The 19,085-nt window shown below is 41.0% G+C and overlaps 1 protein-coding gene across 5 annotated transcripts in view; it reads right to left on the bottom strand.

The window, feature by feature from the left end:
• Positions 1 to 19,085, bottom strand: part of KIF26B (kinesin family member 26B) — a 568,793-nt gene that overhangs the window by 207,797 nt on the left and 341,911 nt on the right. For all 5 annotated transcript variants that reach the window (XM_068232060.1, XM_068232061.1, XM_068232062.1 and 2 more), the window contains one exon: positions 13,374 to 13,557. In XM_068232060.1, coding sequence (XP_068088161.1) covers positions 13,374 to 13,557 — 184 coding nt within the window. The remainder of the gene's footprint in view (positions 1 to 13,373; positions 13,558 to 19,085) is intronic.

Here is a 19,085-nt window from a genome sequence, read left to right as displayed (position 1 = left end):
TAATAGACGGGTTTATTTACTGGCTGAAGAACTTAATCCCTTTTTAAACAGTGGTACTACATTTGCTTTTAGACTGTCTTTAAACAGTATTAAAATATTATATAAAATTGCAAAGAAATGATTTAAGCACTCTGCGGTATATGTTATCAGGTCCTGGTGCTATGTGTATGTTTAGTTTGTCGAAGCAATGCTGAAAGATTTCTTCAGTAAGCTTTTGTGGTTGTTCTGAAAGTGTGTCAGTATTATGGTAAAACTGTGCATGCCTGTCACCACATTCCTTAGTGTACATACATTTAAAGAAAGTAGTACATTTGTCTTTTGGTACCATAAGACAATTTCATCTTTAGCATTTTTAGTGGGTTTTCCTGCACAGGCCTTGCCTTTTCATTATGTAAGAATACAGCTAGACAGCACATTTTGGAGTGAATGAGGAGATCCAATGTGGGCAGCGATCACCGCTTTTTCTTGCAAAATTGCACCTCCACTGGGGATGTCTTAATATACATTTTAGACACAGACTCCATCCCAGGGGGTTGCATATTCACGTATGCACAAAACTCAGATGTATATTGCAGTACATTGGTAAATGCATTCTTGGTTGTTATTGCTGTTTCCTACCCCAGGTGCTGGCAGCTTTGTCCAGTTTGTCCACCCTCCTGCCCTCTACATACAGCAGAACACACTGCTTGGCAGACAGCGTCATGCTTCTAAGGAAATGGATGAACCAAAACATTCAAGAGTTCTTGTTTTCAATGACCATTACTGATAGTTTGCAATTTAGCTTAATTGAGAGAATTAAGGTATGGACCGGACTTGTTTTATGGATAACACATTTTGATTCAGTAACTAATTACCTTTAAAGTAATTTATCTTTATAAAAAGGGTGAATACAATACCAATGCTAATAATGATAGCAATAAATAGTATGTATATTGTGTCCTACCACTCCAGGTTTCACTTGTTCCTCTGTGTCCTATTACATTCTCCCTAGGTTAGACCACACTTTTATCACCCCAGACTTGCTCCCGCACCTTCGATCTGTAAAAATACTCCCGCGCTTGGTCTCGGACCACTCACCTATTTAATCCTTTGGGGTAAACCTCTACTTCCCAGATCCTGAGAATGCAATCCTTTCTGGATGGATTTGATAAACTCTAATGAAGTAATCACGAAAAGCTTAGAGGAATGTCTACATATGCACAGAGAGGAGGGAAATCATGGGCTGCAATGGGAAACCCTGAAGGCTGCACAGCTCCCCCTTTCCGTGAGAAAAGCTCTGATTGTGGTCATACCCAAGCCCGGCAAGAACCCAGCTCTATTCGAGTCCTACCGGCCAATACATTTATGCTCTTGCAGCAGAATCCCGAGCCTATTGACAGAATCCCGAGCCTATTGACCGAGCAATTGCTAGCCTAAAAACAGAGCATACCCAAAAAAAGATTTATATTGTTATGTTAAAGAGGCTTAAAACATCCAAAAATAAAAAATTGCAAAAAATAAATGTATATACAGTGTATATATATATATATATATATATATATATAGCACCCTAAATATATACATAAACCCATTTTTTTCTAGAATAGGTCCCTATAAGCCCCCCATTTATTTGACTTTTTACCTGGTCTAGTTGCCTTTGCTTAACTGCAGGAACTGTGCAGTGCCCACAACTGTGGACAAGGACACTATGACTAGAAGGTAATTGAATCCTCCCTCCCTTTGAAGAGTTTACACAGTGATGTAAGCCTGTTGTCTAGGTGATGTTTTTTGTGGGAGGAACAGAAAGCTGTGGAGTAGGGAGGGGAAATTAACACCAAGCTTGGCTAAAATAAAGAGAGAAAAAATTGAAAAGGGCAGAATGCAATTCTTTATATCACATTTTCTTAAATCAGACAGTGGACACTAAAAACAACAAGACAATAAATAATTTCTTATTGGATTTTTTTTTCAGTTAATATAGACTTTCATCCCACTTTATCGGGATAGCAGCATTTCCATTATTTAAAATTCCCACTCTTCTGTTAGTATGTTTGCACAAGAAGAAAAAATTGTGACTGATTTACTATTTATTAATAAACTAGTAGCACATATCTAGCAGTCGATCTGCTTTACTGAAAGCTCAGGCTTTCTTTAGAAGGTGATTACATTATTTAGTGTAAATTGGCTTCTTCATGGATCAGAAACTAATGATCATGAAGCAGAGAGCTGTGCGCAAAACACTTAATTTGATACGACTGAGTGAGTGCAGGAGCGGGCCTGTGTGTAAAGGAAACTGATTGAAAGCTTCAGAGAAAATAGATCATTTGGGTTGTAGTATATGGAGAAGACATGTTACAATCAACATTTCATTATAGCCTAGCAACTAACGCCGTGGCAAAACAAACTGATTTATAGCAAATTTAAAAGCCTTTTCATCTGACTTTTAAATAACACATTTCAATATTTCAAAAGCTAAAGCTGCTATCTACATCACTTAAAAGCATGAAATTGGTGTATTTGTTGACCTTCTCATTGCTAAGGTGATATATGCAAGACACAGCAAGTGATACATACAAAATTTACTCACAACAACTAATAGGTCGCTTCCTATGATTTCATCATGCACTCACAATGGAATGATGGATCCCCAGACAGCGCCCACCAGTGGCACATAACACTCAGTTCCTCTCGCTATTTTCTTCAGCAGATGGTTTACTGTGAATACCTGCCAACGTGATTACTTTTGTCTACATCACTACCTTCTAATAAGCATGAACCCAAGGAACTTAATGTACTTTCATTCCCTTTATCAAACACGTTATAGATATATTGGGAGCTACCGTTGGTTAAAGAGCAAATTCAAAACACATATTACATTCTATCTATCCTCTTCTACTAAGTCCCTACCCAAACCCTTGGTAAAAAAGTGCCACAGCTGTTTCTTTACTCAAAATTTTTTTTAAGATCAGTCTGAAATTTTGACCTGTCCGCACATAATAGGATTCAATCATACCAAAAATCCTTGATATGATAAAAAAGACTGTGTTTATGAAAAATGATACTTTTAAAACACTAAAGTTGGGCATACACTATTCAGTTACCATTCAATTTTGTTTTCGATTAAAATTACAATTGTTGTAACAATCAATTAATGTATTTTAAGACTGAACTATTGCACAATGTTAGGGTGGTTAACTCAACTGTTCAGAGCCGGAAACCTAGTGCCAGATGCCAGTAATGTCATTTTTAGAATTTGCAGAAAAGATTGCAGCCCCATAAGAGAGACAATAATTTCTGAATATCTGATCGGCAACATTAGATGACACTGTGCACTAGTGGACAGTTTGTTTACGTTAGCTTAAAGGGGAACCTGAAATGAGTGGAATTGAATCTTCATTCTGTTATAAACAATACAGTTGCCTGGCTGTCATGTTGAGTATTGGCTTTGTTTGTTTCTGAGTCATACGCCTGCAATAAGCTTGTAGCCAGTGTAGTCAGATGATCTGAGTCAAAGCATCTGATCAGCATGCTCATCCTGTGCCAGATACTTAAATTCTAAGCGGAAGATCATCAGCACAGAAGTCAGTCAGGCAACTGGCACTGTTTATTAGAGAATTAAGATGGTAGCCTCTGTATTCATCTATCTTCAGGTTCCCTTTAAAATATGTAGGCTACTTAACAAAATAAATATCCTCTGGCCCTCTTGGCAACCTCTTTGGTTATGATTAATCTTTATGTTGGTGATAGGATGAGGCATAGTAAGTGCTGTATTATTTAATAAGTACTATTATTACTATTATTAAGTATTTATTTGGCACTGACATCTGCCACAGTGCTTTACAAAGTGTATACGGTAGTCTTGTCACTAAGTATGATGATCAATAGCCAGGAAATAGCCAGAAAGAAAGTTGGATGTCTATGAAAGTCTTAGAATCACTTTAGAGGTTCTACAAGATATTTCCTTACTGGGACTGAAAGTAATAACTGTTTGTTCCCGTTACAGATCTGACATCTGAAGCAGAAGCATTTCACACATAATTTGCACTTACCAGTGCTGGCAACCAAAACTATTTACTCCAGTTCCAGAGCCAACTTCTTCAGCAGCTTTCAAAAATAATCATGACTATTTAAATGCATGATTTTTTTTTTAAAAGCCAGAGAGAGTGGAGAGGCATTTTTTCACCCCAAATGTCAGGTCATCCATTCTGATCAGTAATATTGGATTTTTACTCTGCAATTGTCAATGTCTACTACAGTTGTGCATTTTCTTCAGTTGCTATAGGGGAAAATGCAGCTGAGGCAAACTGAGTCTTACCGATATTATGGGGACAGTAGCCAGCATGCACACTGAATCATTACACAGATAAACCACTCTACTGCTTGACACTGACAAATACAAGTAAAATAGAACTTATCCTATTCTCCTAAAAAGCAGTTTCTAATTTCTGTGGGTGACTACACCATAGAGATAAATGTCAATGCTCACCACTGCTGAAGGTACCTGGGTCCTCTGTACTCTGTACCTCACAGTTTTGCAAATTAATTTTTAATATTTAATTTTTGCAGGGTTGGCAAAGTTTAGTTTTTAACTCTTTCTTTTAAATCTATACCTGGACAAAATGGACATCTGGGATTCCCCTTATTATTAAAAGTAGTTACCCCACCTCCTTAAACACAAGACTCCTTGTCCTTAGTCTGGAAAAAGGGCAAAAGTGGGGGAACGGTTTCTGCCTCCCCCTCCCCATGTCATGGACCATGTCCGAATCAGCTAATTTGACAATGCCATATTACCAGCTGACATGGGGGAAAGAGTTAAAGAAGCAAATAATAAAGAAAATAATAAAAACGTAAAGAGGAAAAAAATACTGAGGCAAGCAGTGATGCTGAGGATAGCTCCATGCCCAGCATCTTGCTTAGAAATTACCCAGCATTTGCTCTTGTAATACTCTTGGCTGTTTGCTTAGTTAGGTTTGCCTTCTTAAAACAGAAGGAATTTACAATAATTCAACTTTAAGTGAACATCTGTGGTTACCCACAATGCACTGCCAGGCTAGCATCCAGAACCGCTGGTGTCTGGCAAGTCTATAGCTTTAAATTTTACAGAGCCACATCATCCCCACATGCAGGCAGCCTGTTTCGGACTTTTGGTCCTCATCAGTGCATGGCAGGGATTGATATGGCTCTATGGGATAGAGCTTGGACCAGTACAACACAGTAACCAAGCAGTTTGGGGTGACCGAAAACCACAAGGAGAGTATAGGGGACTAAAAGAGACCGAAAAGCCCTCCTATTAAGCATTGCTTTTTAGTAGATTCTAGACACTAGAATCTCAACAGAAGTGTTCATTATTGGCTGACTCGGCCCAGTTTAATTTAAGGTATGTACAAGGCTAAAGGCTCCAGTTGACAGTGTAATAAACCTTTTAGGCGTTTTTTTTTAACAGGATTTTTTCCTTATTAGTTATAATGGTGAGGATATTTGACTGTATTCCCCTTCCCCTTAGTAAAAAAAAATTGCTTAGAATGGTTAAATATGCACAATCTATCTGGGACATTTAAAGGAATACTATCAACGCCCAAGTGTTATACAATTACAAAGTATGAATAATGTCTAAGTAGCTGTGTAAACATTTTCCTACTTTTCATGTTAAAAATATCAGAGGCAAAAGCTTTAATTTATTGAGAGTAGGATTTAGTTATATTGGGACAAATCAATTGCAGAAGGGGTGTCTGCTTCAATGCACAGCCAGTGTTGCATATCAGACTACAGAGTATTTTTCTCAGAAAGCAAAAACAGTATGAAAAGCTGTGACAAAAGCTGTGAACTTTCTCTCTCACACACACAGAGTTACACACAGGGTTAACTAATCAAGTGTAAGGGGAATTTCTCCTCTCCTCATGGCTCATTCTGCCGTCAGTTTTGGCGTCAGTAAAGTTTGAAAGTATTTTGATAACAGTAAACAAAGAGGTTGCCAGTGAAATGTATACACCAGTACTTAGCAGCACTTCCCAAACAATTCCTATCTCAATTGCAAAAAATATGTAGACCGATAGTGTTCCTTTAAATATGTCCGGTTTCTTTACCAATGTATCCCCCTTTTATACCCCATACATTTTATGGTACATGATTCTTATTTACCCCAATATGAAAAACGTGTACCTATATTTAATTGATTCCAATATATTTGGCATGTCTAGATTGGTTCCAGATTCATGGGAGTCAGACTATGACCAACATTGGCAATTTCCTTCATAGGACCAATGTGGGACATAATCTGACACAGGAAAACTGGCTGCCACTAGATGGCATTGTTGCTGGTTAAAATCCAGGTCAGCACTTTCAGATGAAAGTCTCGGACAAAGAGTCCGACACTTGGATTGCTGCAGGCCCCATCTCCCGCCACTGCGCTAGATAATACAAATAATATGTTTGTGCATTTGTGCTGATCACTAGGGGCATTGCTGCCAGGTCTAGTCCAGCATGGCGTCACCCAATGTGGATCAAAGTGTTGGACCAAATCAGACACTTTGATCCACACCAGCACCATGTAGCACTGTGTAATAATCAAATTATCCACGCGATTGAGCAAGGGGGAGCCACAACACTCAAGCTGGTGATGGCCCCACCCACCTGGAGCAGGGTCACCTCCTCGCTCTACTGCAAGGAGGTACAGACTCCCCTGGTCACTGTCGCCGCCACACATCTACTACCCGCGAACCCCAGCACAACGGATAAAACTGAGTGCTGGGGGGACATGGGTGATCAGGAAATTGCATTTACATTTTTTCATTTCATGTACACGCTAGTGTAATGCACATTATGTTATTTGTGTATAGAACATTATATAAGCAAAACCTGCATTGTTAACTTGCTGCTATTTGCATAATGCACTTTACATTGCTTGTATAAATGCCAGTAAAAATCGATGTGCCTTGTGTGTGCATTGATGTGTCTTGTGTGCACACATCAATTTTACTGGCCTATCATGGATCAGGGCCATAGTATTTTCTGTAAACAGAGACAATGCATTTAATCCCACACTTCATTCTTTTTTATTTTTTTTTAAAGTACGGCAAAAAATGTAACATTTGTTTTGTTTGCATGTTAATATGTGTAGATTATTGCATAGATTATCTTGCACGGCCAGATTCACATTCCTGAGAATGAAACAGTCCTCCAGTCTTACAGCTTGTTAAACAGAAATGGTCTATTTAAGATAATAAAATGTTTCCTCAAATCAGCCAGATTCAGTACAAATGCTTATTTTTAGCAGAGCAAACCACACAACAATATTATAAACAAGTTGCAGCAATAGACTCTGAACTGAACCTTGTGGTGCATTGCTTATGACCTCAGCCCATTTTAGTGAATGAAGTATAGATCATGAGTCTCAGAACACACTTTCTAAACCAGTATTACGTGCATTTGCATTTTATATTTTCAAAACCAACAGATATTAATTTAGATATCAGGCATCTGAGGAATCATATCCATTGCTTTTCAAAGTATAGATATACCATAGCTACAGCAAACCCCACCTACAGTGTTCATCCCTTGTGTTTCTTAACTCTTTATTGGTTATAGCATATGACGTGTTCCATTCTATAGACCTCTGCAACCTATGTAATATTGAGGGGGATCAAAGCCAGTACACAGGACACAGTCTCTTAATGAATGTTTATTTATTTATAAATTTGCTAACTTAACCACTTGAGCGTCTGCTTACGGTATATCTACCCCCCCCCCCCCCCCCCCGGCAGACTTCATTTCAGTGCCTGGGCCATATATATAGGCATCCCTGCTGTGATCACGTTGTCTGTGCTCCCGCTCGCTCGTGCATGCGCTCCCACATGCGTACTTGTCACTACCAGTTAGTCCGGAGGTCAATTTATGGGAATGCAGTTCCCAATTCATTGATCTACATCTCCATTGCAATGATCGCCAGCTTCAATGAAAAGCCGCGGTCATTCTGAAAAAAAAAAGTTACACGTCCACGCTTCACTTCCTGTAAGCGTACTTAATACACTTACAGGACACTTAGAAAAAAAATGACTGAGGACATCTTGTGCTTACAAGAGAAGGAGGGCTTAGGTCCTTTCAAACAGCACTACACATGTGTAGTATTCGAAAAATAATCACAGTTTATTTATAATCATCAATAATCACTATAAAGTCATGGCATAAATAAGGAGCACCCAATATAAATAGAAATTGAATATTATAGTATATGAATAGTCCTGAAGGAGTTAAATAAAGAACTACCTGCTGGGATTTAACCCGGGTTCAGTATATTCCCAAAGAATAGTGATAAGGTACCAGAGTGACATGAGTGATATAATACGTGAAATCACACATAGTGTCATCAGTATGATGCAAAAAAACAAAAGATTAAGATGCAATATGAACAATACAAATCTATAACCAAAGTGCAAAAAGTGAGGCTGTAACATTCAGAGCAAAAGACATGTGACCATGATACTGAGTACTGCAGTGTGACAGGACACAATTGAAAAAGAGGGTAATATACTTATCCGGATAAGCGCAGATTGCTGGCAGAACAGGAGAATGGAGGTCCCGGGCGGATGTCTCCACTGGTTCCGCTGCGTTTATGCCGCTTTTTGAAGAGCAGTGGGATCTCCAGTCAAAGCGGCATAAACCCCTGCAGAACCGATGGAGACATCGGCCCGGGACCTCCATTGTTCTGTACTGCCAGCAAACTTCAGCAATCAGAATCCTTAGTACTCATAAAAGTCCATAGGCCACAACAGTCTTGGGGTCTTGGGGACTATTTCCGAGGGACTATGTTACTCCCAAAATAGGAAGAATAATAGTGGCTGAAGGTGGTGGCAAAGGTTGGTGACAGAGACAGTGAAGCTTGGCAATAGTTCATACATTTGTCTACTTATCTACACAGTTCACTGCCCGCCTTATCCATGTTCAATTTCATGCATAAGAGATAGATGGAAGCCTGTGGCCCTTATCCAGTTCACTATTTCTCCTAAGTTTTCTCCTAGGAGATAATTTTCATCTTCTGTTTAAAATAATTTTTCGGGTGAAGAAGTACTGTCAAATAAGCATTTTCTTACTTGCTGGTAGCTTAAAAGGCATTTTATGATAATAAGATGTAAAAAATATCACCTAGGACAAAACTTAGGAGAATGTAGAGAAAGCGTGGGAAACGGTTCAGCAATGTGACCCCATAATACAGAGCATATTACACTGACAGCGCCATTTTCAAAAATCCTTCGTCAGAGGGTAATGCTGAGAGCTCCTGGATGTCAGCAGTCACTTTGTTTGTTTGTAACCAGGTATATTGATGCTTAATATTGCCATTATACTGTCATGACCTGGATGTATACTGACGTGTGACCCCACAGAATTCCATTCTGTCCCTATATACTGTATACCACTGTATCTGATACTGTATGGATTGGTTACTCTTGTATGCATCTTTTTGTATATTGGAATCACTATTATATATCTTGTGCAACTATCAACTGCTGGTGTGCAAGTCAATTATTCTTATATGGGGGCAGTAGGTTTGCCCATTATGGGGCCCAAAAAGTTCGAAAGGCAGCCCTGATTATATGCTTAAAAAAATAGGTGCTTTCAAAATTTAACAATGTTAATTTGGGGTTTTTACAGGCTTTAAGTTAATCAAGGAACTCAATTGAAGTATTTTTTTGCATTGCTAAATAGGAATTATATAAAAATAAAAAAAAGACAATTTACAAGAAAACAGCAGGGTCATTGGTAGAAACCAAAAGTACTATTGGTTTCTTATAATAAAAGGAGTTAATATAACATTTGCATTTCATAATCTGTATTAAACATAGGAATATCTATTACTGTTCTGTCCAGTACACCACTGATACGCACAGGCTGTGGCAGTGGGTGGTTGATCCATTAATAGGTATTTCAGGCATTGCTCATTTATAATCAGAAGCGTAGAAATAGCCATAGCAACTGCTATGGGGCCCTGGAGCAGATGGGGTCCAGTAGATACTTAAAGGGAACCTTAACTGAGAGGGATAGGGATGTTTCCTTTTAAACAATACTAGTTGCTTGTCAGTCCTGCTGATCTCTTTGGCTGCAGGAGTGTCTGAATCCATGCAGCTAATCCAGTCTGACTTCAGTCAGAGCACCTGATCTGCATGCTTGTTGACTGGCTGTGGCTAAAAGTATTAGAGACACAGGATCAGCAGGAGAGTCAGGCAACTGGTATTATTTCAAAATGGAAAATCAATACCCTTCTCAGTTTAGGTTCCCTTTAATGTATTCACCATTAACTTCCTTGTGTTTCTCCACCCTCTGACTTTGTCTCAGTGCCCATGAATTATGTGCAGTGTTGATTGCATGAAAATGTTAATTGCCCAATTAACTAGGGTAGCTGCAGGTGGCAATGCTTAAGAGTGCCTCCATCTGAGGGCCCCATGAAAATGTTGCTATGGGGCCCCATGATCTCTAGCTAGGCCACTGTTTATAATGACGGCAGGAGTGATAGGTCTCTTCTACACTCCTACTCTAGAGAAGTAGCAATCACAAAGCAACCAGTAATCTAGCTCTCTAGTTTCATTCCAACACTTAGCCAGTGTTACGGCATCCTCTACAAAAATGTTATGCATGACAGGACTATGCTGGCTGAATTAAGAGGGGGAGATAATTGGCTGCAATTCCCAGCAGAAAATCAGCTGGGTCTGAGCTGGTGCCTCTATAAGGTTCACTAGAAATCAATTGAGTGTGGCTTGAAAAGCCAATTTTCAGTGGCTTGATGATCTGCAGGCATAAAATCAAATGCAGCAGTGATATAGGAAAACAAAGGATTTGGTATATGGTAATTACACAAGAAAGAGTGAAAACATATAGCCCGTGGTGTAATCAATATTCTGCAGCCGGCCATCTGTCAGTATGAGAATATCTTTTACAGTGATGCATTAAACTCATCTGTTTACACCCTAAATGGAGAGATCTGTCTTGCAGACAGTTTTGGGATGTGGAATGAAATCACACACGGGCCGGTAATACAGAAAAATGCTATATGCAGAGAAAAAAGGATCTCTTTTTGGATTGTAAATAATTTAAGTTGAAAAAAAATTGAAAAAATATTACCTAAACTAAGAATAAAATCAATCATTTGCACACTTGGAAACAAAATGTCAATGTTTCCAGCTCTCAGCCTGCAACTTTTATTGATTAGAGAGGCTGCTCTGTGTGAATGCCTAATTTATGGCTTTATGTGAACTTTAACTGGGCTTCCCAATCAATGTAACATACATTTCAAAAGATCTATGAGATATTGGAGAGCAAGAGGAGAGAGAGGCTACACCAGAAGCACTATATAGATCTCACAGCAATAAAAGGACACACACACTCTCTCTCTGTGTGTATATATATATATATATATATATATATATATATATATATATACTGAATATATATATATATATATATATATATATATATATATATATATATATAGTCCCATTTACACCAGAAAGCCCGTTTAATAACGGGCTGGCATACACCATGCAGGGACCTCCGCGCACCCATTGGCGCACACCCCGGACACATCCCAATCGCTGCACACAGGGGCACAGGAGAATGCAGCATAGAGATTTTATTATAGTAACATAATAAATAAAATTGCTTTTTTTGCAATATAAATTTATAATTTATTTAGTGAGTGTTTCCCCATTGTAATATCTTTCCTCTCCCTAATGTACTTTTACACAGGTGGTGACATCTTTAGTAATGGCAGGTGATCTCTGCAGAATGTTTCTTTACTGAGCCAGTAGAAAATGCATCTGGGGGAGAATTCTGCATAATAAACAGTCTAAGCTAAGCCTCAGTGAAAGGGCGGGCTACACACCAATATATAGTTCTAAAAAGTGTTTCTGATGCTTAAACCAGATTATTTAACCTAAAAGTGGGTATCCTGGATAACTGCATTCTACTATATGTCGTAATGCTACCTCTAAATTATTTCAGAGGAAGACAATGTTGCAGTGCATTTTTGCACATCCTTGGGAGACTGAAGGTGTATTCATAGGTGATGCCTTTGGCTACATCATGCTTTAACTACCTGAAGACTGCATCACGCCAATGGGCGTGACCGCGGCGGCAGCCCCAGGACCACCTAACGCCAATTGGTGCCAAGTCCTGGGGCCGGCTACTGCAGATCGCACACAGGCTGCGCACGCATCTCCTGCTTGGGAGGCGGAGCTTGGCCCCCGTCTTCAGTCTCCGGTAGACTGTTAAGTGGTGAAACTGCCATTTTTTTTTACTAAATACAGCGCTGCGATCTGCAGCAGCGCTGTACTAGGGACAGCCATGTGACACGGCTGTCCCCCTGGCACACAGGAGAGCGATCGGCTCTCATAGGCTGAAGCCTATGACAGTTGATTTATGCCCCTCCACGCACCCTCCGCTCTGCCAACAAGATGAAGCTGGTTATTCCCAGGATACACTTAACATTTGGTGCTCGGGCCTTTTCCTATGCAGCCCCTACTCTATGGAACTCACTTCCACAATCAGTACGAGAGGCTCCTTCTCTGGACAGCTTTAAAAAAAGGCTAAAAACTCACCTCTTTTCCCTAGCCTTTGAGACTGCATAATGCAGGGTCACAGCGCTTTGAGTCCCCAGGGAGAAAAGCGCTATATAAATATTATTGTTATTGTTATTGTTATCGCGTCATTGGCTGGCTGGAGGGAGGGAGGGTTTTCAGGGGGAAAAATTAGTAAATTTTATTTAAAAAAAACAACAAATAAACAATTGTGTGTGTGTGTGTGTGTGGGGGGGGGGGGCGATCAGACCCCACCAACAGAGAGCTTTGTTGGTGGGAAGAAAGGGGGAGGGGAATCACTTGTGTGCTTTGTTGTGCGGCCCTGCAGCAAGCCCTTAAAGCTGCAGTGGCCAATTTAGTGAAAATTGGCCTGGTCTTTAGGGGGGCTTAACACTGCGGTCCTCAAGAGGTTAATGCATTAATGAAAATACCAAAAGCTGCTTTAAAAGTGGTTTCTACTTTTGTGTTAAATTAGAAAATATTCATTTTCTATTAGGGCTTTTTTATACTAGATGCACTTTGCTGTGTTTTGCAATCCATTTTGGATGCAAAATTAAAGAACATCTTTAAAGTAATAAAAATCACATCAACCCATTTATATCACTGCAATTTGATTGTGATCCAATTTTGCCCAATCACAAATGTCCTGCGTGTTGCATTTCTTCTGCGTTCCTAGCATCCAGAGAAAAATAGTGAATGCTAAAACGGGAACATTGCATTGCAAAAAGGCATTGTGTGTTGGATTTGCAGTATAAAAGAGCCCTAAAGAGTCACAGAAAACAAGACCTTACTAAAGATGAGTGATTCTGTTGCTCTACAATTCCAGCCTACCTTTCCAAGTCCAGGAGTATCTTTTACTTTGTTGACAGCCCTCAGTAGACATGGCGGTGCAGGTGGGGGACAGGTCTGTAGAATGCCGCAGAAGTTTGTTGAGAAAAGAGGAGACTCAAACACCAAAGATGGAGTTGTCCTCTGCTTCTTCTTTTTGGAGGACAGATTTAATTTCTGAGCAGCCCTGTAAGAAATATATTACTTTTATAAGATAAACCTAAACAGCCCTGGTTCTATTTAAAATGTACAAGCATATTTTTTAGAAATATTGTTATCCTTGATAAAGTGTCAACATATTATACAGAGCCTTTCAATAAACTAGTAAGGGTATAGTTTTAACAAAAGGCAAACACACACATACTAGTAATAATCATCTAAAATGCTGATTGCTAACACTTTTCCATAAAGATATACAAACATTCTACAACCTTAGGAATCCCTTTATCCGTCATGGGAAGAGTCATGCCATTTTGTGTCACCTTAATTTGTAAACAAATAAAAAACAGCTCAATGGTGTGTTTTAAATCTTTTATGCTAGTGGCACTGTGTTGATCCTCACAATTCTGATGCACTGATTCCGTGTAATCCTAGGAGCATCCTGTCCAGTTTCGACAATATTAAAATACTGAAATAAATAAAGCCAGCCTCATCTATTGAGAAAATGAAATTATACCCGTGAATAAAAATAATGGCCTCAATTCACTAAGATCATGCTGGAGATAATAAGGCAAGAGAAAACTTACCTCCACACATCGATCTTGACTTATTAAGGTGTAGAGATAAGTTTTCACAGTCAGGCCCGGTGCACACCAAAACCTGCTAGCAGATCCGCAAAATGTTAGCAGATTTTGAAATGCTTTTTCTTATTTTTCTGTAGCGTTTCAGCTAGCATTTTGCGGTTTTGTGAAGCGTTTTTGGTGTAGTAGATTTCATGTATTGTTACAGTAAAGCTGTTACTGAACAGCTTCTGTAACAAAAACACCTGCAAAACCGCTATGAACTGCCGTTTTTCAGAGCGGTTTGCGTTTTTCCTATACTTTACATTGGAGGCAGAAACGCCTCCGCAATCAAAAAAATGCCTCACCCCGGGAGTATGCGTTTCTGCAAAACGCCTCCTGCTCTGGTGTGCACCAGCCCATTGAAATACATTACCCAAGCGTATCCGCAGCCGCAAGCGGATCGCAAAACGCAGCCGAACCGCTCTGGTGTGCACTAGGCCTGAGAGAGTTATCTTATCTTTTCATTCCTTAAGTTACCTCCTCTGTAGTTATGTTACCTCCTCTGTAGTTATTTTCACATGCAGTTAAATTACAGCCTGTCTTTAACTTTAGAATTCTGGAGTTATTTTGAGGATTGAAAAGTTAACTTTAAAGATCTCACCTTAACTTAAAGACAGAAGAGTTAACTTTAGGTTTGCCTGAGGTAAAATGTTTCCTGAATACTACATGCCTTATCACCATGGTGATAACTCTAGAAAAGTTATTAAAGACAGAAGATAAACTTAGTGAATTGAGGCCAGTGTGTGTGTGCATGTGCATGTGCGTGTGCGTGTGTGTGTGTGTGTGTGTGTCTTAAAATCAGACCTGGTCCTGATTTGGGATGGATCAAAGTAGTACCAAACACATTCCACTTAAATATACATTTTCCTGGGAATTTATAAAGCCTTTGACCTACATTTTAGATTCAAATTCTCACTTGCACCTGTCCCTAACCTTATTTCTTAGAACTTTTGACAGTGCCTTGCCACCCATAGTTGAATGCTTACTCTCAGTTGCCCTACCATGATATGGAATTCTCCAGGAATAGCTATTTTTATATTGATATAATCAAAAAGATCACAATAGCTCTGAGATGGAAGCCAGTGCAATGGAAAAGATCACATAATGTATAGAAAGTAAAGGTGTTTTTTTCTGCATTTGTGCCGCTGCTGTTTTGGGTGATGCTCCAAATTCATTATGAAGTTCCTGGTAGTTAGTATTTACTCCATTCCCTAGAGCATGTCAGCTGTCATTTCATTCCTGTAATATTTAAGCTGTCATGCCATCCTTATGATTTCGGTTGTCACTGGTAACATGTTATCAGTCACACCATCTCCTGTATCACTACAGTTGCCTCTCCAATGACAATGCCTACATATCTCCATTTAGAATACGTGATTTGGAAAATCAACAATCATATAGTTCACTTTAGTATTACCGGTAATTCACAAAAATTGGATTGCCCAACTTGACATGTTCAAACATTCATGCATTTTAATAATTACATATATAACTGGGGTGCCTGGGGAGCTGGGTAGTCCGTGATCAAAACTATAGGGGCCCAGTTGGGCAAGTGTTCAGCAGGAGAACAGCTTGAGGAAAAAAGGTGTTCCTGCGCCTTGTGGTTCTGGTGTGGATTGTTCTGAAACGGCGGCCTAATGGGAGTGGCTCAAAGAAGCGACTGCCTGGGTGGGAGGGATCTTGAGCGATCCTGCAGGCTCTTTTCCTCGCTCTGGCGGTGTCGATGAGGTCAAGGGGGGGGGCAGGGGTGTGCCGATGATCTTTTCTGCCGCGCTAATTACTCTTTGTAGTTTATACTTGTCACTAGCTGTTGCCCCTGCATACCAGACAATAATGGAGGAGCACAGGATGGACTCGATTGTGGCAGAGTAAAAACTGGTGAGCAGCTCCCGTGGGATGCCAAATTTCTTCAGCTGGCGCAGGAAAAATAGTCTTTGCTGGGCACTCTTCTGGGTTTTGGTGGTGTTTTGCCCACATTTGAGGTCCCTGGTTATGGTGGTGCCTTGGAACCGAACACATGGTACCCTGGTGACTTCGGTCTCATCATTGCAGACTGGTGGGAGTGCAGGAGGGAGTTTTCTGTAATCCACAATCAGCTCGACTGTCTTGGCTGCATTGAGGACGAGATTATTGTCTTTACACCAGTTGCAGATACTCTCGATTTTGCTGCGGTAGGCCTGCTCCTCCTTCCTACTAATGAGGCCGATGATGGTTGTATTGTCCGCAAATGTAATGACCTTAACAGAGTCAGCATTTGAGATGCAATTGTTGGTGTAGAGGGAGAACAAGAGTGGGGACAGTACACACCCCTGTGGTGCCCCTGTGTTGGTGGTTCTCACGCTGGAGGAGCAGTCACCAAGCTTGACCCGTTGTGTTCTGTTTGAGAGGAAGTCCCCCACCCACCTGCAAAGGGATGGGTCGATCCCGAGTTGCATGAGGTTGCCGAGCAGAATGTCAGGCCGAATGGTGTTGAAGGCCGAGCTAAAGTCCAAGAACAAGAGCCTGGCATAGGAGTCAGGGTTGTCGAGATGCTCCGTGATGTATGCCAGGCTGATATTGATGGCGTCCTCAACTGACCTATTTGCTCTATATGCAAATTGATGGGGGTCGAGGAGGGCATTGGTGGAGCTCTTAAGGAATGCAAGAACCAGTCGCTCAAAGACCTTCATGATGATGGGAGTAAGGGCTACAGGTCTGAAGTTGTTGTGATCAGTGTTTCCCGGTTTCTTGGGGACTGGAATAATTGTAGACTTTTTGAGGCAGGGAGGGACCCTGCATTCCATTAGGGACCTATTGTAGATTGAGGTGAGGATGGGAGCTAGCTGTGCTGCACAGGTTTTAAGGCAGCTTGGTTGACACGCCATCTGGGCCAGCGGCTTTCCTGTTGTTGAGTTTACGAAGTTGGCGCAGTACATCCCCCTCCTGGATTACCATCGGCGCACCGTGCCCCTTTGGGAGGAATGGAAAAGGGGGGATATCGATCGGTGTAGGGAGGTGTTCGAATCTACAATAAAACTTGTTTAGTTCTTCAGCCAGGTGGATGCTAGGGGTCGCCTGGTGGTGGGCGGGTTTGAAGTTGGTAACTGCCCTGAGGCCTTTCCAAGCCTCCCGTGAGTTGTTGGATTGAAAACAGAAGCTCAGCTTGTCGGAGTAGGCTCTCTTTGCTGCTCTTAATTCTCGGTTCAGGGTGTTTCTGGCCTCCCTGAACTCAGCAGGAGTGCTGGACTTGTGTGCCTCCTCCTTAAGCTTTAAGGAGGAGGGATTACATTGTGAGCTCCTTGTGAGCTCCTTTGAGGGACAGTTAGTGACAAGACAATATACTCTGTGCAGCGCTGCGTAAGATGTTGGCGCTATATAAATACTAAATAATAATAATAATATCTTGGTTTTTTTTAGCCGTCAATTAGGCTTTCTTTGGGTGGTACATTTTGCTAAGAATTATTTTATTCTAAATGAATTCTAACCAAAATAATAAGAAAAAATGGAAAAAAAGCATTCATTCTCAATTTTCAGCTCTACTGGCGATAAAACCCACACATTTTATTTGGCCATTTATTGTGGTTATTACAACGTTTAAAGTGGACCTGAAGATAGTTTCTCCCAAAAAAGACTTTCATTTACTTGGGGCTTCTGCCAGCCCCCTGCAGCCGTCCTGTCCTGCACCGGTCCTCAACGATCCTTCGTTACCCTGCCACAGTGCAGTTACGGTTCGTGGAGCTACTGTCCACTGCACCTGTGCGGCTCTGGCCGCATCCATCCTCGAGCATCCTGTGCAGGTGCAGTAGAGATTTTCTCGTACTGCGCCTGTGCAGAACGCTCCCGACGGCAAGAGCGCGAATGAGGATGCACGCTGTCAGGGACACGCAGGCGCAGTGGCCATCGACTTGTAAGTCGATGAACCGAAACTGCGGTGAGGCAAGGGACTGGAGGAGTGTAGAGGACCGGCTTGCGACAGAGCAGCTGCAGGGGGATGGCAGAAGCCGCAGGTAGGTGAAACTCTTTGTTCAGGTTCAATATTTCCCTAGTACAGTGTATGCCGACAATATTTTTTATGGAAATAAAGGTTTTTTCTGTATTGAGTCTATCACTAATTACAAGCCTATAAACAGTAATATACCCCCATGACATATTAAAAAAGTTCAATCCCTAAGGTAACTATTTATGTATTTTTTTATACATATATATATATATACATATATATATATATATATATAATATATATATATGTATGTATTTGGGTTACTATGGGTGAGTGGGGGAGGTGAGGCGTTAATTCCAATGGTATTTATGTGTCTTTTTATAAAAAAAATGTTTGTAGGTGTGTAATATCCGAGGCAGCGGCGACGAACAGCACCGCCGCCGCAGCTGCCTCCATGCGGCCATCCGTCCGTTCGGCATGAAGGACGCCGAGGACGGAACGTTCTCCTGTGCAGGGGGCTGCCATAGCGCGCGGGCGCGCGCATAGACGGGAGCTTTATGCGGGGAGGAAGCCCGTCAGCTGACCTGCTGGTCGGCTGACATCAGGGGTGACCCACGGCGCCCAGGATTGGCTGATGAGAGGGGGGCGTGCCAGTGAGGTCTCCTCTGCTTCATAAGCCTCCGGGCTGCATTGCTACTTTGTCTGTTGTCGTGAATACTTGCGTGTGAGCGCGCAGACCTTAGGTAATTCCCTGGTGTTGATGCTACGGATTTCACACCAAGCTTAGGAATTTTGCAGTCTTTTTATTGTTATTTTGTTAGACTAGTTCCGGGGTGTTGTTGCCAAGGATTTCACACCCAGGCGAGGATATTATTATTGTATTGATCTTCTGTGTACGACTCTGGCTAGCACTCTGACTTTGAATCTGTTTTCTGATCCTGTACTTCTGCCCATCTGTCTACCTGTTGCTGAACCTCTGCCTGATTACCGATTACTCTCTTGCCTCACGATTCT

The sequence above is a fragment of the Hyperolius riggenbachi genome, chromosome 4, assembly GCF_040937935.1.
Source record: "Hyperolius riggenbachi isolate aHypRig1 chromosome 4, aHypRig1.pri, whole genome shotgun sequence".
NCBI lineage: Eukaryota > Metazoa > Chordata > Amphibia > Anura > Hyperoliidae > Hyperolius > Hyperolius riggenbachi.
Note: the sequence above shows the minus strand (reverse complement) of the source record. Positions and strands in the feature narration are given on the sequence as shown.